At 42.2% G+C, this 19992-nt stretch overlaps 1 protein-coding gene across 2 annotated transcripts in view; it reads right to left on the bottom strand.

Moving 5' to 3' along the window:
* Positions 1-5617: 5617 nt before the first annotated feature.
* pole (polymerase (DNA directed), epsilon) overlaps positions 5618-19992 on the bottom strand; it is a 134670-nt gene continuing 120295 nt past the window's right edge. Inside the window, exons 44-49 of one of the 2 annotated variants that reach the window (XM_072247599.1) lie at positions 18610-18741; positions 14868-15061; positions 13239-13439; positions 11011-11139; positions 7027-7116; positions 5618-6713 (exon numbers count right to left, since the gene is read on the bottom strand). In XM_072247599.1, the coding sequence (XP_072103700.1) occupies positions 6600-6713; positions 7027-7116; positions 11011-11139; positions 13239-13439; positions 14868-15061; positions 18610-18741 (860 nt within the window). In that variant the 3' untranslated portion in view covers positions 5618-6599. The remainder of the gene's footprint in view (positions 6714-7026; positions 7117-11010; positions 11140-13238; positions 13440-14867; positions 15062-18609; positions 18742-19992) is intronic. The other variant, XM_072247598.1, reaches the window with a different exon arrangement.

Raw genomic sequence — 19992 nt, 5'->3', positions numbered from 1 at the left:
ACTTTAGAACTATAAGTCTTATAAGTCATGCCTCCAAGATCTTATTATTAATACTTCTAAGCAGAATAAAAAGGACAGTTCTTAATGAAATTAATGAGTGCCAGAGTGGATTTATACCAGGTAAGGGTACCCGTGAAGGGATTTTCAATTTGTGAATGATTGTGGAATGAGGCCTAGAGGGGGAAAAAAAAAGACATCTACATGTGCTCTAGGAAGAGGTGCAGTCAACGTTTCAGGCCGAGACCCTTCATCAGGACTAACTGAAGGAAGAGTGAGTAAGGGATTTGAAAGTTGGAGGGGGAGGGGGAGATCCAAAATGATAGGAGAAGACAGGAGGGGGAGGGATGGAGCCAAGAGCTGGACAGGTGATAGGCAAAAGGGTTACGAGAGGATCATGGGACAGGAGGTCCGGGAAGAAAGACGGGGGGGGAGGAACCAGAGGATGGGCAAGAGGTATATTCAGAGGGACAGAGGGAGAAAAAGGAGAGTGAGAGAAAGAATGTGTGTATAAAAATAAGTAACAGATGGGGTACGAGGGGGAGGTGAGGCATTAGTGGAAGTTAGAGAAGTCGATGTTCATGCCATCAGGTTGGAGGCTACCCAGACGGAATATAAGGTGTTGTTCCTCCAACCTGAGTGTGGCTTCATCTTTACAGTAGAGGAGGCCATGGATAGACATGTCAGAATGGGAATGGGATGTGGAATTAAAATGTGTGGCCACTGGGAGATCCTGCTTTCTCTGGTGGACAGAGCGCAGGTGTTCAGCAAAGCCATCTCCCAGTCTGCGTCGGATCTCGCCAATATATAAAAGGCCACATCGGGAGCACCGGACGCAGTATATCACCCCAGCCGACTCACAGGTGAAGTGTTGCCTCACCTGGAAGGACTGTTTGGGGCCCTGAATGGTGGTAAGAGAGGAAGTGTAAGGGCATGTGTAGCACTTGTTCCGCTTACACGGATAAGTGCCAGGAGGGAGATCAGTGGGGAGGGATGGGGGGGACGAATGGACAAGGGAGTCGCGTAGGGAGCGATCCCTGCGGAATGCAGAGAGAGTGGGGGAGGGAAAGATGTGCTTCGTGGTGGGATCCCGTTGGAGGTGGCGGAAGATACGGAGTATAATATGTTGGACCTGGAGGCTGGTGGGGTGGTAGGTGAGGACCAGGGGAACCCTATTCTTAGTGGGGTGGCGGGAGGATGGAGTGAGAGCAGATGTACGTGAAATGGGGGAGATGCGTTTAAGAGCAGAGTTGATAGTGGAGGAAAGGAAGCCCCTTTCTTTAAAAAAGGAAGACACTTCCTCTCTTACCACCATTCAGGGCTCCAAACACTCCTTCCAGGTGAGGCAACACTTCACCTGTGAGTCGGCTGGGGTGATATACTGCGTCCGGTGCTCCTGATGTGGCCTTTCATATATTGGCGAGACCCGACGCCAGCAGACTGGGAGACCGCTTTGCTGAACACCTGCGCTCTGTCCGCCAGAGAAAGCAGGATCTCCCAGTGGCCACACATTTTAATTCCACATCCCATTCCCATTCTGACATGTCTATCCATGACCTCCTCTACTGTAAAGATGAAGCCACACTCAGGTTGGAGGAACAACACCTTATATTCCGTCTGGGTAGCCTCCAACCTGATGGCATGAACATCGACTTCTCTAACTTCCGCTAATGCCCCACCTCCCCCTCGTACCCCATCTGTTACTTATTTTTATACACACATTCTTTCTCTCACTCTCCTTTTTCTCCCTCTGTCCCTCTGAATATACCCCTTGCCCATCCTCTGGCCCCCCCCCCTTGTCTTTATGCCCAGACCTCCTGTCCCATGATCCTCTCGTATGCCTTTTGCCTATGATCTGTCTAGCTCTTGGCTCCATCCCTCCCCCTCCTGTCTTCTCCTATCATTTTGGACCTCCCCCTCCCCCTCCAACTTTCAAATCCCTTACTCACTCTTCCTTCAGTTAGTCCTGATGAAGGGTCTCGGCCTGAAACATCAACTGCACCTCTTCCTAGAGATGGTGCCTGGCCTGCTGCGTTCACCAGCAACTTTTATGTGTGTTGCTTGAATTTCCAGCGTCTGCAGAATTCCTGTTGTTTGCATTTACATGTGCTTCCTGGATTATGAAAAAGCTTTTGACCAAGTCAATCATGAACAGCTGGTCAATTGCCTGAACTCACTGGGGCTGGATGGGAACAATGCTTGACTGATTGTGAGTCTGTACTGGCATCAGAAGGCAGTAATAAGAACTAGTGGTGCGAATTCACTGGAAGTTGAGATCCAAAAAGGGGCTCGCCAGGGCTGCATTATCTCCCCTTTATTATTTAACATTTACTCAGAGGTAATCTTCAGGGTGTTGAATGATGAAGCTGGTGTCCAAATTGGTGGAGTGATGGTGAAAAACTTGAGGTATAGTCATAGTCATACTTTATTGATCCTGAGGGAAATTGGGTTTCATTACAGTTGCACCAACTAAGAATAGAGTATAGATATAGCAATATAAAACTATAAATGATTAAATAATACATAATTTATGCCAGATGGAAATAAGTCCATGACCAGCCTTTTGGCTCAGGGTGTCTGACCCTCCAAGCGAGGAGTTGTAAAGTTTGATGGCCACAGGCAGGAATGACTTCCTATGATGCTGTGTTGCATCTCGGTGGAATGAGTCTCTGGCTGAATATACTCCTGTGCCCACCCAGTACATTATGTAGTGGATGGGAGACATTGTCCAAGATGGCATGCAACTTGGACAGCATCCTCTTTTCAGACACCACAGTGAGAGTCCAGTTCCATCCCCACAACATCACTGGCCTTACGAATGAGTTTGTTGATTCTGTTGGTGTCTGCTACCCTCAGCCTGTTGCCCCAGCACACAACAGCAAATGTAATAGCACTGGCCACCACAGACTCGTAGAACATCCTCAGCATCGTCCAACAGATGTTAAAGGACCTCAGTCTCCTCAGGAAATAGAGATGGCTCTGACCCTTCTTGTAGACAGCCTCAGTGTTCTTTGACCAGTCCAGTTTATTGTCAATTCGCATCCCCAGGTATTTGTAATCCTCCACCATGTCCACACTGACCCCCTGGATGGAAACAGGGGTCATCGGTGCCTTAGCTCTCCTCAGGTCCACTACCAGCTCCTTAGTCTTTTTCACATTAAGCTGCAGATAATTCTGCTCACACCATGTGATGAAGTTTCCTACCATAGCCCTGTACTCAGCCTCATCTCCCTTGCTGATGCATCCAACTGTGGCAGAGTCATCAGAAAACTTCTGAAGATGGCAAGACTCTGTGCAGTAGTTGAAGTCCGAGGTGTAAATGGTGAAGAGAAAGGGAGACAAGACAGTCCCCTGTGGAACTCCAGTGCTGCTGATCACTCTGTCAGACACACAGTGTTGCAAGCACACGTACTGTGCTCTGCCAGTCAGGTAGTCAATAATCCATGACACCAGAAAAGCATCCACCTGCATCGTTATCAGCTTCTCCCCCAGCAGAGCAGGGTGGATGGTGTTGAACGCACTGGAGAAGTCAAAAAACATGACCATCACAGTGCTCGCTGGCTTGTTCAGGTGGGTGTAGACATGGTTCAGCAGGTAGACGATGGCATCCTCAACTCCTAGTCAAGGCTGGTAGGTGAACTGGAGGGGATCTAAGTGTGGCCTAACCATAGGCCGGAGCAGCTCCAGAACAAGTCTCTCCAGGGTCTTCATGATGTGGGAGGTCAATGCCACTGGTCTGTAGTCATTGAGGCCACTGGGGCATGGTGCCTTCGGCACAGGGCCGAGGCAGGACATCTTCCACAGTACAGGAACCCTCTGGAGACTCAGGCTCAGGTTGAATACATGGTGAAGGACTCCACATAGCTGAGAGGCACAGGCTTTGAGCACCCTAGTGCTGACACCATCCAGGCCTGCAGCCTTGCTTGAGTGGAGATGTTTCAACTGTCATCTCACCTGTTCAGCTGTGAAGCCCACTGTGGTGGTTTCATGTGGGGGAGGGGTATAGTCATGAGAGCAAGGTGGGGGACTATGAGGAGGGGTAGAGTGGAATATGTGTTAGTTGGGGGGCCAACAACAGATGAATCATGTGGGGGATGGGCAGGGGCCACAATGTCAAATCTGTTAAAGAACAGGTTAAGTTCGTTGGCCCTGTCCACACTGCCTTCAGCTCCTCTGTTGCAAGTTTGCCAGAACCCAGTGATGGTCCTCATCCCACTCCAGACCTCTCTCACGTTGTTCTGCTGGAGTTTCCACTCAAGCTTCCTCCTATACCTGTCTTTAGCCTCCCTGATCCTGGCTTTCAGGTCCCTCTGTATTGCCCTCAGCTCCTCCCTATTTCCATCTCTAAACACCCTCTTTTTAGCATTCAGGATGTCCTTTATGTCCTTTGTTACCCATGGCTTGTTATTTGAATAACAAAGGATAGTTCTTGCCGGAACATTGCAGTCCACACAGAAGGTATGCAGATGATTCAGTGTTGTTAGCCGAGACTGAGGACGAGTTACTCAGAATAGTAGATAAGATAAATGCTGAGGGAGAACGATTTGGAATGAAAATAAATGCTGCAAAGACGAAGATGATGGTAGTATCACGGAAGAAAGAAGTCCCCAAAATCAGTATCAAAATTAATGGCGTAGGCATAGAGCAAGTCAAGAAGTTCGTGTACTTGGGAGAGATGGTCACAGAGGATGGGAAATGTGATACAGAAATTAGATGAAGAATTGAGATTGCAAGATCAATGTTCTGGAGCCTGAGTGAGTGACAATGCTATGTGGCAAGAGGCTGGACTTTGGGCTGCGTTGTAGAATTTGGAAATGCTACGTCTGGAGCATTCTGTTGTATGGAGTTGAATCGTGGACCTTATGCAAGGAAGTGCAACGACAACTGGAGGCATTTGAAATGTGATTAAGGAGAATGCAGAAAATTAGATGGGTGATGAAGGTCAGTAATATGGAAGTGTTGAAGAGAGTGAGGAGAGAAAAGGAGTTGCTGAAGAATGTGCAGAAAAGGAAGCTGGAATATGCTGAACACTTGTTAGGAGGTGGTGGACTACAGAAATTGTTATTGGAAGGGATGATAGAAGAAAAGAGGGAAAGAAGGCGGCAGTGAACCACTTGGTACGATAATGTGAGGCAATGGACTGGGTTGAGTTATGCTGAGGCCAGAAAAAGAGCGCAAGATCGAAGAAGATGGAGGTGCATAGCCGCCAACCCTGGATTCGGGACGGCACCCACTGACTGACTGATATTGTGATCATATTACTGAGATTTAAATGTAATGTAATTCGTATTATTTACTTGTATCCTTATGAATTTTGCATTTGTATTCAGGCAATTTATATAATATCAATAAAAATATTGAAAAAGAAAAAGAAAACTGATGTTTTGGGCCTTTCTTCAGGACTGGAAAGGAAGGGGAAAGACGTCAAAATAAAAAGGTGGGGGGATTGCATAACTATACAATTGTGCTCAAATCAGTCATGGAACCTGAACTGGCTTGAAAAAAATTAAACCACGTGCAATTTTTTGTTAGCTGCTGCTAGTGTATACTCTTTATTCACAATGGATAATTTGGTACTTAGTTTTATTATTCCTTTAGAAATAAATGCTAAGTCCATTGTATTTCAAGTCAAAAAAGTGAAACTGAGAATTATTAAAAGGATAAAAGGAACTTATTTTGCAGCTTAGTCGTGAAAAATACATTTGTGAATTACAGAGCAAGTTCTATAATACATTGTGCATTTCAAAAATATACAAGATCACAAATTAGGATATCAGATACTTCCACAAATGCTGCTGACTCTCAGGAGTTTAGCTGATAAGTATATTTAAATCAATTTTCAACAGTTTTCTTTCAGCTTCTGTTATAAAATTACTAAAGGATTGACACTAAATATGTACAGTACTTACAGCTAGCATAGAACACTTACTTTTCAAGCAATTATAATCTACACTATTTGGAAATGCACGACTGTTCCTTGATTGTGTTTTTACAAACCTGTGTTAAACATTTTGGAAAAAGAAACATCTTTTATGAATGTTGTTCACAACTTGATGAAATTTGTGCGAGGTTTATAAACTGATAATCACACAAAATTTTACATACTTTGTCAATTAAACATATAGCAGGGACAAAGTCCAGGAGTTGACCTCTTCAGTTTGAGACAAGCTTCATAAATTGATTATTTTAACTGGAGAAGTTTATGAAACTTAAACCCTTTCAAACATAGTGCAATACTAGATAGTAGTTCCTTTTTGGACCTGTAGCTTACATCCACAGATATGAATATGAAATGTAAGTTATAGAACAAAGTAAATTTTAATTTATTAGTATCAAAAGGGTGCACCAGGATGCATTTGGTGTCTTTCAAAAAAAAAAAAACTGGTTTCATCTAACCTTTTTGTGGCACTGTTAGAAACTTCCCTATAGGAAGAAATTGTTTTCCTTGGATTGTTCAGCAAGTCAGCTGCTGTCACAGAGCTGGGATAGTGCATTAGTTGCCGAGAGAAAAAAAACATTTAACAATGCTTCAATGGACTACAAGCTGTGATGCCCATCATTTTGTTACATGCTAGCCTTCTATCTTGTTAATTCTTCTGTCTTCAGGACTTCAAGTGTATATTCATCTTAAACATCCAATCAACAGTCTCCATCAGGAAGGGCATGTTGTAATGTCTTGCAATGTTCCTAAATACCTGGATTTGCTCCATAAATCCCTGTATGTACATACATAGAAAAACAAAAGGGACAAATTAGGCAAGTCTTTTTGTGTTCCATGCCAGCAGGGATGGTGATGTTTTTTGATGGCTAATCTTGTGTCACTGTGTTGATCTTTACTAAGTTTCAGTTAGGCTAGTGTTTGCAGATCTGAGCAAAATGAATAAACTTCCGAAAGACAAAAACAAAAGTAAAACAAAGAAGTAGTAAAGAAAGGGAAACAATTTTCAACCAATATCAGAAAAAAATTCCCACTGTAAAATCAAGCTTATTCAAACACACCAGAAGATACTGGTATGGAGTGAAACCTACCATCATAGAAATAGTCAAATCAAAGTCCCGGGCACAAGGACAGTAGATAGGCATGTTAGCTTCTTTGACACCTTTACATTTCGAACAAACCTAAAGATACAAAAATGAAATTAAATCATTACATTTTTCAAGTTTATTCCAAGCAAGCAAACTTTATAGTTGCCATTCTACATCAACAAATAGGAAAGTACTTTAACTTAGAAGATGTGGCAATTCACTATTTAGATTCATTCATTCATTATGTGCTTTGTCATATGATGTGGGCGATCATGGTTTTGACCATGACTGCCCTTGGCAAATTTTTCTACAACCCTTCTTCTGGGCTGTGTCTTTACAAGTTGGATGACCCTGGCATTATCAATACTCTTCAGAGATTGTCTGCATGGCATCTGTGGTTGCATAACCAGGACTTGTGATATGTACCAGCTGCTCATACAACCATCCACCACCTGCTCCTGTGGCTTCACATGACCCTGATTGAGGGGCTAAGCAGGTGTTACACCTTGCCCAATGGTAACCTCCAGGCTAGCAGAGGGAAGAAGCACCTTACACCTCTTTTGATAGAGATGCATCTCTACCCCGTCACCCTATTATTTAGATTACATATCAATACATACATTAAAATAGCACAGGTGGTTAAGATAGAAAAATTAAGCAGATTAATAAGTTAATATACACAGATTTGCAACAAATACCATAATAAACACAGTTCCCCAAAAAATAAGTTGTACCAAATGAATCTGAAAAACACAGATCTGGTCAAGACATAAGAGAGTTCGCAGATGATTGATATCTGGAGCAACACACACAAAACACTGTACGAATACAGCAACTATGCAGAAAAATGTATAGCTGCTGTTTCGGGTCAAGACTCTTCAACAGTATTGAAAAGAAAGAGGGCGGAAGCCCAAATAAAAGGGTGGCTGGAGGGAGAGGAGCACAAGCTGAGGGCTGATCGGTGAATTCAGATGAGAGGGAAAAGACAGGAAGGTCACGTACAGGGAAAAGAGAAATTATGTGAGAAGCTGGGAGATGATAGGTGGAAGAGGCAAAGGGATGAAAGAGAGGACAGTTGATCATGGAGTAAAGGGAGAGAGGTGAAAGACCAGAGGGAGGAAAGTGTAGGTGATAGGCAGATTGTGAGGGTGGGGGAGAGGAGGAGAAGGGGTAAAAGAACCAGAGGGATAAAGGGAAGGCATAGGGGAAAACAGTGAGGTGATGTTATCAAAAATTAGAGAAATCAATGTTGGTGCCATTAGGTTGGAGACTACTAAAACAAAACATGAGCTGTTAGTCCTCCAATCTACATTTGGCCTCAACGTGGCAATAAAGGAGGTGTGGAGTACCAACTCTTTCTCCGCTACATTGATTCCATTGCATTGGTGCTGCTTCCTGTAACCATGATGATGACAATTTCATCAATTGTTATTGAAAACAATTGGATATCTCTGACACCTTGCTCTCTTTTCTTGATCTCGGTTTCCATCTCCCTTTTCACAAACCCACTGACTCCCACAGTAACCTTGACTACACCTCTTCCCACGCTGTCACTTGCAAAGATGCTATTCCCTTACCTTAGTTCCTCCATCTGCACTGCATCAGTTCTCATAATGAGACATTTCATTTCATGATATATGAGCTGTCTTCTTTATTTTTCCTTCAGAAAATGGAGTTCCCCTCCATTGCTATCAATGCAGCACTCACCCGCATCTCCTTCATTTCCTACACATCAGCCTTCACCCCATCCCACCATTCCTCCTCCCTCCCAAGACATAATGGGTATAGAACTCCCTTTATCCTCAACTACCACTCCCAAGATTCTGCATTCAACTTGTCATCCTCTGTACTTTCCACCTTCTCTAACGAAATCCTACCATGAGGCACATCTTTTCCTCCCCTCTCTGTGCATCCTTCTCCACTGATTCCTGTCCAGGCACTTATCCCCGTAACTGTGCTATATGTTAGACCTGTCCCTACACCCTCATCATCAATCAGGGCTCCAAACAGTCCTCCAGGTGAGGCAGCACTTGTGAATCCATCGGGTCTTGCATTGTATCCAATGCTCCCAGTAAGGCCTCATCTACGTCAGCAAAACTTGATGCAATTGGAGAAATGACTTCACCGAGCATCTGCACTTTGCCCACCGTCACAACTAGGATGTCTTGGTGGTCAGCTATTTTAATTCAGCTTCCCATTCCCACACTGACATGCCTGTCCATGGCCTTGTCTAGTGCCCAGTTAAAGACGGATGTAGAATGGAGGACCAGCACCTCATACTCTGTCTTGGTAATGTCCAACTTGTCAACATCAATACAAGTTTCTCTAATTTCTTAATTTCTGGCAACTACTCCCCTTACTCACCCGCTGCCCCTCCCCCACATTTTGTGGTCCCACTACCTTTTTCTTTCTATGTCCTCATGACCTGCCCACCACCTGCACCTTCCTCTGATTTTTCAGGTCCTTCCCTTTACTCCATGGTCTACCTCCTTCTCTTCTCAGATTCTTTCTTTTATAGCCCTTGGCCTCTTCCACCTGTCACCTCTCAGCTTCTCACATCATTTGGTTTCCCCTCCTATCTCCCCAGCTTCCTACCAGTCACCTGCATTCACTCATTACCTGCTAGCTCATGCTCCTCTTCTGGCCTCTTTCTTTCTAGTCCTGATGAAGAGTTTCAGCCCGAAACATTTACTGTCCATTTCTCTTCACTATGCTGCAGGGTCTACTGCTCTCCTACACCATCTTATGAGGTTGCTAAAGATCTGGTCAAGGTCTGTAGAGTACTTTTCAGTACACTTGTCAGAGCCAAATTACTGAGTTTGGATGATGACATGCGGATCAAGATTGGTATTGGAACTATTCATTATCATCATTATGTGCTATGGTCTTTCCATGACATGATTGCTCTTGGCAAATTTTTCTACAGAAGCAGTTTGTCATTGCCTTCTTCTGGGCAGTGTCTTTATAAGACGGGTGACCCCAGGCATTATCAATACTCTTCAGAGATTAACTATCTGCTTGGGGTCAGTATTCGCAGAACCAGGACTTGTGATATGCACCAGCTGCTCATACGGCCATCCACCACCTGCTCCCATGGCTTCAAGTAACCCTGATCAGAGGGTGCTAAACAGGTGCTACACCTTGCAGGTGACCTGCAGGCGAGCAGAGGGAAGAGACACATCTCCACCCCGTCACCCAGATTGGAACTATTAGTGTTTCTAAATTGTATCCAAGAACTGATCTCAGGAACCAAATGTTCAGAAGAAACAAACCAGGGAATTGGGACAATGGGTGTGAAAATTAATTACATCATGACCTGTGCAAATGCATAAGTGGACAGATAATAGTAGACAAAACTTATTACTGATAAACCTAACACACAGGGGTAAGCTTTCATTGCCAAAATAGTCAAATGGAAGGTCTGAGGACCTTTTGATCCATTGTAAACTGCTCTGGTCTGATCACTTTTACACATAGTTATCAAGATGCAAGTGAAATGTTCAAGTTCTGAAACTGAAGCAAAGAACCTGATGTTCTTGAATATTCAAATTGAGTTAATATTAACCAAATTTGAATAATCTAAGAACTTCCATTTCAATATCATAACTATTTATTGCAATTCTTACAATGGGGTATAGGCCTATTGTACAGCATTTCAGCAGATCTTTTTTAATACACTTTTAAACATTTAAAAAGTAAGCATTTTAAAATTCAGGAAATTAAGATTTTCTGTTTTCCATGTTGATTTGCTTGCCGATATTACCACAAACATTAAACTACTGCTTTACCATCCCATTTTTATATTTGTGAATGTTACACAACATTTTCCTGTATCTGATGTATGTCATTGACAGAGGTAATCTTTCAATATGACAATATGACAGAGGTAATCTTTTACAACTTATATGAATGACCTGGATCAATAATACAGTTTTATTCAATAGCTGGTGCTATGTAATGGTTGGAGAATGTGGATGATGTGCATACCAAATCCTGAAGCGTATAGGCCATCATTTTCTTTTTCAGTGCTTCAACCAGTGCCATTTCTATAGCATCCGAGTCATATGTGCCCTGGCAGTTAGTGCAACACCACTTGGGTAATAACGTGCCATCCTGCTGAAAAAGCAAAAAATATAATTGATTAAGGTTGGTTGGTTGTTCGTCCATCGTTGACGTCGATGAGGACCTCGACACCATTATGATGGTGTCGAGACTAGCATGTGATTTGGATTTAAGTGAGGGAGAGTTGTGTAGCGTCAGCCTCACTCTCTCTTCCCAATTCCCATCTGGATCCAGTGGCAAGACAGAGTCTAGACGGCTGGAGATGGGACTAGGCGCTGTGGATGACCAGGACGTCTTCTGTGTCTTGTCCTGCTCTACACGTTCCACGACGCTTGCAGAGACCGCCTTCGTGACCGTTGGACCTTCCATAGGTCTCGTCCGCTCAATCCGCCGGAGTCTGTCTTCACATGCTGGGATAGACAACTCCCTATCACACCGAGGATTTGAGACCCATCGGCTACCCTCACCTGGTTTAGCCGGCTTGTCAAAGCCGTTGCCCGGGGTGTGGCCGCTGTCGCATGCAAACAGCCACCGGGAGCCACAGGTGAGAGCTGAGTGCCAGGTGGGGACCAAAGGTGGACTAACCGCCCTGAAAAGGACACGACATGTTCCCCCACCAGAGGTGCTACCCCTCCCTGACACCCCATACCCCATGATTAAGGACAAGTTCCATAAATTCATTGACTGACGCAATTTTAAAAATAAAGTTGTTGGTTTTATATTGTAGAAATATTTTGCAATCTTAAACAAAATCATGGGATATGAATGCATGGAAATAGACAATTAGTTGCATAATCAGCTTCAAATATTAATAAAATATGGCCAGTGATAGAAAACTAATTTATTCACAAGAAAAATTCAAAAAATTTCAAATTATGAACATATGTTGTACATAATTCAATCCATCCTTATGGTTTTTACAAAGATTTGGAAATGAGCTGTAATTGTGTCTTGCAGTTATTTTATTACAAACACACTTGCCTTAAAAAATATCATTATTTAGTGTTTCTGGCATTTTTTGTTCATCCCTCACTACACTGTTGAACCCCACATGTCCTCTCAAGTTTGCTCCACCATTCCATAGCTGGGGCTGTAACTCGTTCACTTTTGATTGATTCACTGTTAATTGAACCAATAGTTCAATCACTATTGATGAGATACAGCATGGAGTAGGCCCCTCTGGCCCTTTGAGCCATGCTGCCTAGCAACCCCCAATTTAACACTAGCCTAATCAGGGACAATTTACAATGACTAATTATTCTACCAACTGGTGGGTCTTTGAACTTTGGAAGGAAATTGGAGCAGTCAGAGGAAATCTTCACGATCAAGGGAATAACGTACAAATTCCTTACAGGCTGCAGTGGGAATTGAACCCTCGTTGCTAGTACTATGAAGCGCTGTGCTAACTACTACGCCACTATGCTGCGCCATTTGCTTTATGTCCTTCACCATCACTTGGTTAAAACCCTGGAAATCTGTCTCTAACAACTTTGAGGGTACTCCCACAACTCGAGGGCTGTAGTTCAAGGAGGAAATTGAACAGCACCTTCTCAAGGGTTACAAGAGATAGGCAATCTCTGCAAAGCCCATATCCCTTGAATGAATAAAAAATTATTGCTTCTTAGTGAAAATGATGAGCACAGAAAATATTCCATGTGACAGAAACGTTTCAATGAAATAAGATCAATTCGTCAGTTGTAATGTAGCAGTGTAGCCCGGTACAACAGACTGCCCTTCATACTGTCCACTGACAACTCACTAATGTCAATGGGACAACAAAATCCTATTTTCTACAATATTTATGACAGGTTATGTCATGTTTAGACTCAATGCTCCCTCCCCTCTTGAAATACTGCCAGAAATGATAAAACCACAAGGATATGAAACAGCTTCCTCCCACAGGCAGTCAGACTGCTAAATAGCTGCTGTACCTGACTCTGCTCTGGACACTTTTAACTTGATTTTAACTGACATGTGGCTGTTGTGTTTTACTATTTATTGTTATGTTTATTATTTAGTGTTGCATTTGTTATGTTATGATTGCACTGCTCCTGGGAAACGCTGTCTCATTCTGCCCTGCAGAGCTGATGTACGGTTAGAATGACAATAAAGTTTTTTGAATCTTTGAATCTTGAATCTTACTCCTTACTAACCTGCAAGATGGAAGGGTCTTTGCAGAGGTCCAAATCTCGGCAAAAGTTACAATTCCTGCAGATGATCTCGGGCACTATGTAGGACCGGCAAGGGTCCTTAAACTGTGCTTCTTCAGAGAATTCCCCCACATCAATTAGACGCAAAAGATCCCGTTTCAATTTGTTAACCTGATTGGTTATGTTTGAATCCAGAGACAAAATCTGTTTGAAGACAACAGTGCATTAACAAACATAGCTTTTGTACACATAACAAACAGCAGCCAGGTTACTTATTTATAATAAGAGGGGGATTACTTATCCAAACTTTATCCTTCAGAAATGATTAAAGATGTAAGGGAATGGGAAGTCTTCTGTGAACAATAAGATCAGATACCCAAGAACAGCAGTCAGATGAAGCATGACCCCTATATTATACATCAAACCTAAAGTACATGTTAAAAATGTTATAGAAATAACATTTCTAGGGGATACAAGAATCAGTATTGGTATTTTTGCTGATTCATAATATTTCAGATTCAAAACCCCTTTCAGAGATCTAATTGGAAATTGTCACTCTTTATTTTGTATTGAGAGGTGCCTGGCTTAGAGAGATGTTAAATTTGCCCTCACAGATCAATGTTACAAGATATTTTGGCATTATTTTGGAAGCTAAATCTTTGAGTTGTGTACATATTGGCTGGTACTATTTTTTTTCCAAATTTACTTGCCTTCAAATAGGATTTCACGTTGTGAAGTTACTCTAAAACTATTTCCCTAAAGGGAAAATGATGCAAGTTCAATTTAACTGATTTACTGGTGGATGGCAGGGGAGCTCCATGGCCTCAGTTGTAGCGAGGGCTAGGCCTCAAGCCGTGGTGTCTCCTGTTCACAACTGCCCAGGAGAGAAGCAGAGTCATTGCACTCCACCAGAAGCGATGTGGCGCAGCTTCCAAGCTGGAGTTGATGCTGCCCCCTAGTGTTTGTTTGGCAGAAGACAAGCTGCATTGTGTTCAACTGCAGAGTGCTGCAACATTCATGGACTCAGGGTCCTGGACTATATCTTTCGTGTAACTGTTGGTACTGTGTAATGCACCTTGGCCCCAGAGTAATGCTGTTTTGTTTGGCTGTATTCATACATAGTTGAATGACAATTGAACTTGAACTTTGAACCTGCTAACCATTTACAACTGTCCTGCAGTTCATGGTCAAAGTGTTTTGTTAATTCCAAGTTTATCTACTGTCTGAATTAAAAATTTCTCCAGTAGGAATTTGAACAATAATTCAGAGAAATGGATTACTAACCCAATCATTAAATCAATATGTTACGGAATGCAAGTGGACAGCTACTAGAGGGAAAAAAACAATTTACAGGGCTAAGGAGAAAGAATGCTGGATTGGGAGATTGCTCTACCAGCGACTAATCTGACCATCTTCTGTACTGTAAGAATTCTGTGATTGCATAATAGATTCAAAAGAACATTATGACAGAGTTTCTGTCCAGAGAATAAACATTTATGTTCATCCGCAGTGAAATGAAATTTATCTAAAATGAAAACGCACATTTTAGTTTCGCAATCTTCCTTCCAAAATAGCAAATCTAAAATAACATTTATACCACTCGAGGTAAATTTGCAGCTCCATTTGCCTCACCTTGCAGACTGATTTGATGAATTCCAGAGCTGGATTATTGAATGGAAGATAGGAGCCCGGCAGAACTGGGAACATCTCAGAGGATTCAGTGGAGTGCCTGTTGCTGCTCACCTTCTTCTGAATCTTTTGGGTAATAGTGAAGAAGTTCTGTGTGAGCTCATTAGATACATATTCCTGAGAGAAGGTGATCAACCCTGCAGAATTGAAGAGTAAAAAGACATCTTTTGTACGCCCACCACATTGCATTCTTATGATAAGATTCACATCCTCATATGCTTAGCTAAAAAGACTTCTCTAAAGTACTTTAGAATGTTATTGGTGACTACCTTAAATTAATTGATGATATGGGTTGCTTCACGCTGCTCTACACCCAGTGGTTTGTAGAGAATCACTGGCTAGCTACAGTAGACTCGCGCCCGACTTCCACACTGGCGTTGTGCAATATCAAAGTCAGGAAGGAAGTGGGAGGTCAGACAAAACTGCGGTGGCTGACATTCTGATTGGAAAAGTAAGTGGAGTAAGAATTTTGGTTTCATTAGCAAATTGTAAAATTAGGTAGCTCTATCATGGATACCAGCCTCCAGAGTATCCGAGACATCTTCTAGGAGCAGTGCCTTCGGAAGGTGGTGTCCATGGTGCACTATCTATTTTAACTTCACTATTTAATAGACATATTGTAATTCAGTATTTTTCCCTCTATACTTATTTATCATGTATTTCATTGTACTAGAAACAGAAAACCTACAGCACAATACAGGCTCTTCAGCCCACAATTCTGTGCCAAACATGTACTTAATTTAGAAGTTACCTAGGGTTACCTATAGCCCTCTATTTTTCTAAGCTCCACGTACAAACTGTTGCCGTAAAGTCAAACTATTTCACGACATATGCCGCTGATATTAAATCTGATTCTTAACGTACATAGTTAATTTAGCATAAACGGCAGTTTAAAATTTATAACAATTTTTGATCATAAGCTATTTAGCTCCTTCTAAACATTTTTAAATCTGTCAAATGGTCAGCGGCATTTAAATACAATTTCAAGGCCTTTGCCTCTGGATCACCATGATAGCACTTTGACGGTTTGCTACTATCAAAGTGTCAGGAGCTACTGCTTGTGGTCACGTCTGCCCAACATGACGACCATGGCAATGACTCTAAAAGTACAGCCAAGTTGGCAGGTTCATCAGAAGGAAGGATGAGGTACAAGCCAGTACAATGATCATAGCTGAGCTGTTCCCACCCTCTCTGTGATGTTGTATAGCTGTAAACTAGGTAACAGTGTAACCACAAAGGTTCCATAAGTAGGCCTGACAACAATCTGAAATCATTCTTCCATTAAAACGAAAATGTTTGCGGCCGGATAAAGTACTCTTTAGACAGAAATCTGCTGAACACCTTCCAAATAGTGCCTTCAGAAATTTTACATGCAGCTTAGATGGGGTGTAGTGCCTTGGTTTAACACTGGCTTAACATCTCAACTCATCAAACTCAGCACTTCTTACAATGCTGCTTCCCGGTAGAACAGCATTGGCAGATCAGCCTGGACTTCATATTTCATTTGTGTAAAACAGCAGAGGCAAATGTGCTGTCATTTTGATGCATCTTGCATTAATAATTGAGAGCTAATAGAGTGGAAACCACTACAAAACAGTTTACTTTGATTCCTGCAGAAAATCTTCATTTCCAAGGTGCAGGTAAAAAAAAAAAGCATTAATTCTGCAATAATAAACACAAGAGGTTCTGCAAAGTTCAAAGTTCAAAAGAAAATTTATTATCGAAGTCACCATATGAAACCATGGGATTCATAGGTTTATTCTCTTTCAGGGATACTTAATAAAACTGATAACCATAATAGAATTATGCAAAAGATAAACGGTACAAATACAAAAAGAAAGAAGAAAAAAATCAGCAATAAATATTGAGAATATGAGATGAAGAGTCTCTGAAAGCAAGTCCACAGGCTGTGGGTACGTGTCAGTAATGGAGCAAGTGAAGGTGAGGGAAGTTGACTCCTCTGGTTCAGAAGTCTAATGGTTGAGGGGTAGTAACTATTCCTGAACCTGGTGGTGTGGGTCCTGAGGCTCCCGTACTTTCTTCTTGATGTCAGCAGTGAAAGAGAGCATGACCCGAATGTTAGGGGGTGATGGATGTAGCTTTCCTCTGATAATGCTCCATGCAGATGTGCTCAATGGTGGGGAGGTCTTTACCCTTAATGGACTGGGCTGTATCCACTACTTTTCGTAGGAGTTTCCATTCAAGCGTATTTATCGGTGTTTTCATACCAGGCTGTGATGCAGCCAGTCAATATACTCTCCACTACACAGTGGTGATGGAGATTATGGAGGAGATGTTGCCAATCAGAGTTGACTTGGGGTCTGCAAGTGAGGAAATCAAGGATCTAATTGCATAAGGTGGCATTGAGGCTAAGGTTTCGAAGCTTATTGATTAGTTTTGAGGGGATAATGGTACTGAATGCCGAATTATAGTCAATAAAGAGCATTCTGAAGTATGTATCTTTGCTGTCCAGAAGTTCCAGGGTTGAGTGAAGAGCCAATGACATGGCATCTGTTGTAGACCTGTAGTACCAGTAGGCAAATTGAAGCACATGCAAGTTGCTTCTCAGGCGGGAGTTGGTATGCTTCATCACCAACCTCTCAAAACACTTCATCACTGTGGATGTAAGTGCTACTGGCAATAGTCATTGAGGCAGGTTACTACATTCTTTTTAGGCACCAGTATAATCGAGTCCTGCTTGAAGCAGGCGGGTACTTCAGACTGCCTCTGTGAGAAGTTAAAGATATCGGTGAACCATCCAGTCAGTTGATCTGTGTTGGTCTTTAGTACTCGGCCAGGTACCCCATCTGGATCGGATGCTTTCTGTGTGTTTATGATCTAGAAGGATGCTCTCACGTCAGCCTCAGGGACTGAAATCACAGGATCATCGGGGGCTGTTCATGAAGGGTCCTCCATGTTTTGACAGTCATAACGAGCTTAGAAGGCATTGAGCTCATCTGGAAGCAAAGCCCTGTTGCTGCCTACGTCACTTGATTTGCCTTTATAAGTAGTGATAGTATTCAAGCCCTGCCACATCTGTCAAGCACCTGTTGATTCAAATTTAGCCCAAAATTGACACTTCGCCCATGAGAGTCTTTTCAGAGATCATATCTGAACCTTTTGGAGCTTTCTTAGTCACTATCTGATCTGGCCCTCAGCAGATTGTGGATCTCATGGTTCACTGGGGCTGCTGGCTGGGAAAGACTGAATGATCTTATGGGAAACACTTGTTTACAATGCTGGAAATCCAGAGCAATACCCACAAAATACCGGATGAACTCAGCAGGTCAGGCAGCATCTATGGAGAGGGATTCCCCTCCACAGATGGACTGACCTGCTGAGTTCCTTCAACATTTTGTGTGTGTATTCCTGTAATAAGTACAGCCTAAAATGCCGTTACATGGCTCATAATATTTAACATAATTTAAAAACTCTTTTAGATGTATTCAGCCATAAGTAACAATATCTGTCTTTCTAAAACTGCCCTGTCTTAATTCATTAATTAAACAATTTGCCACCAATTGTTTATTTTTGATTTCTGACATAATTCAAGAGATATTCTGATCTTCAAAATTATTTCAAAGTTACTTCAAAATTATTTCAAAAGCTAAAGAAACATGCAGAATGATATAAAATCTAATGCTTCACTACAAGCAGCAAGAATTTTATGTTTTAAATTTCCTACCTGCTGAAGTACCGGTTTCTCCTGCCGGATCTTGCGAGATTTGGCTGACTCCTCGCTGCTTGATAGGAGTGCACCCTGGGGCACTGCGTCTCAGCTCTTCTTTCATGCTGTGGTACACTGCTACAATATATGCTGTAATAATAGATTCCATTATAGTGAGGTATATTAGATTGTGTAATGAGTGATAAGCAACTCTAGTTAAGTGATCATTTGACTATTAACAACAATATAGACTCTGCAGTATCTGAGGTGGAGAACAGTTATTTGGATTCAAGGTGGCAGACTTTAATGATGAAATAAACATAATATACAGGAAACAAGGCAAGTCTCTTCAGGATAAAACATCAGGGAGATGTTTAAGTTATTTTCATTCTGATCTGATAACAAAAATTGTACCATAAGTTATACAATAAAAATGGATCAAATGAAACCACACAATGTCCACAAAAATTTTAAAAACTCATATATTGTAGATACTGTTCAATCAGCAAGGAAAACTCTAAAAATGGGCTTTTTTGTTCTAATTGTGTTCTTTCTTGTAAAAGCTGGGCAAATTTTATGCTTAATTTACAGATTTATTATGAATGCAACTTACAAGATGCTACACAAACAAGTCTTTTCGTTGCTTCTCTGTGTAAACGTATTGTGTATTTGACAATGAATGGGCAGAACAGATGAGGCAGATAGGGCTCATCAGTCGTGGTTGACAGCTGAACTAGAAGAAGGAAAACTGTGATCTTAAACCTCTGTTTTCCTTACAGCCATATCCACTCATGGGGAAGGTTTCGGGAGTAAACCCAGAGGAAAGATCTGGAGCTGGAGTCCCTAAGGCAGCCCTACGTTAAGTTCAATGCTGACTGGCAACTCCTACGACACCACTGGTGCCAAACTATTGAAATCTGCCATTCCTTTGGGTTCATCAGCTATGTGTAGAGGGGGAGCCTGCTGCATGGGCATCAGCTTTCTCTTCACATTGGTTTGCATATCGTGTAGACAAAATCCATGGTCAACCCCAATCAATGGGAAGAACATTCCAATAAACCAGAGAGCAACAGTAACAGCAAAACTATTTCTGCTGTAACCTGCAATCTCATAACCTGGTAAATCCCTCACTAAGTTAATAAAGCGCTAGGCATCCATGACCCTGTTCAATGAGGGGGGTTGAAAATAGCACCTAGGTTCCCTTAAAGCGAATGTCAAATTCACTGAGCTGCAATACAAGAATTTATGATAAGAGAAGTATCTGAACTTAGGGCACAAGGTTCTGTCTAGAACAAGAGAAGTCTTTAAAGTGACCAAAATCCTGACAAGCTAACCCATTAGACATTTAGAAGTGGACTTCGGTCAGTAGAAGTTTGAGAAAGATGTCCGTTTAACTTCTAG

This window comes from Mobula birostris, chromosome 31, assembly GCF_030028105.1.
Source record: "Mobula birostris isolate sMobBir1 chromosome 31, sMobBir1.hap1, whole genome shotgun sequence".
Classification (NCBI taxonomy): domain Eukaryota; kingdom Metazoa; phylum Chordata; class Chondrichthyes; order Myliobatiformes; family Myliobatidae; genus Mobula; species Mobula birostris.
Note: the sequence above shows the minus strand (reverse complement) of the source record. Positions and strands in the feature narration are given on the sequence as shown.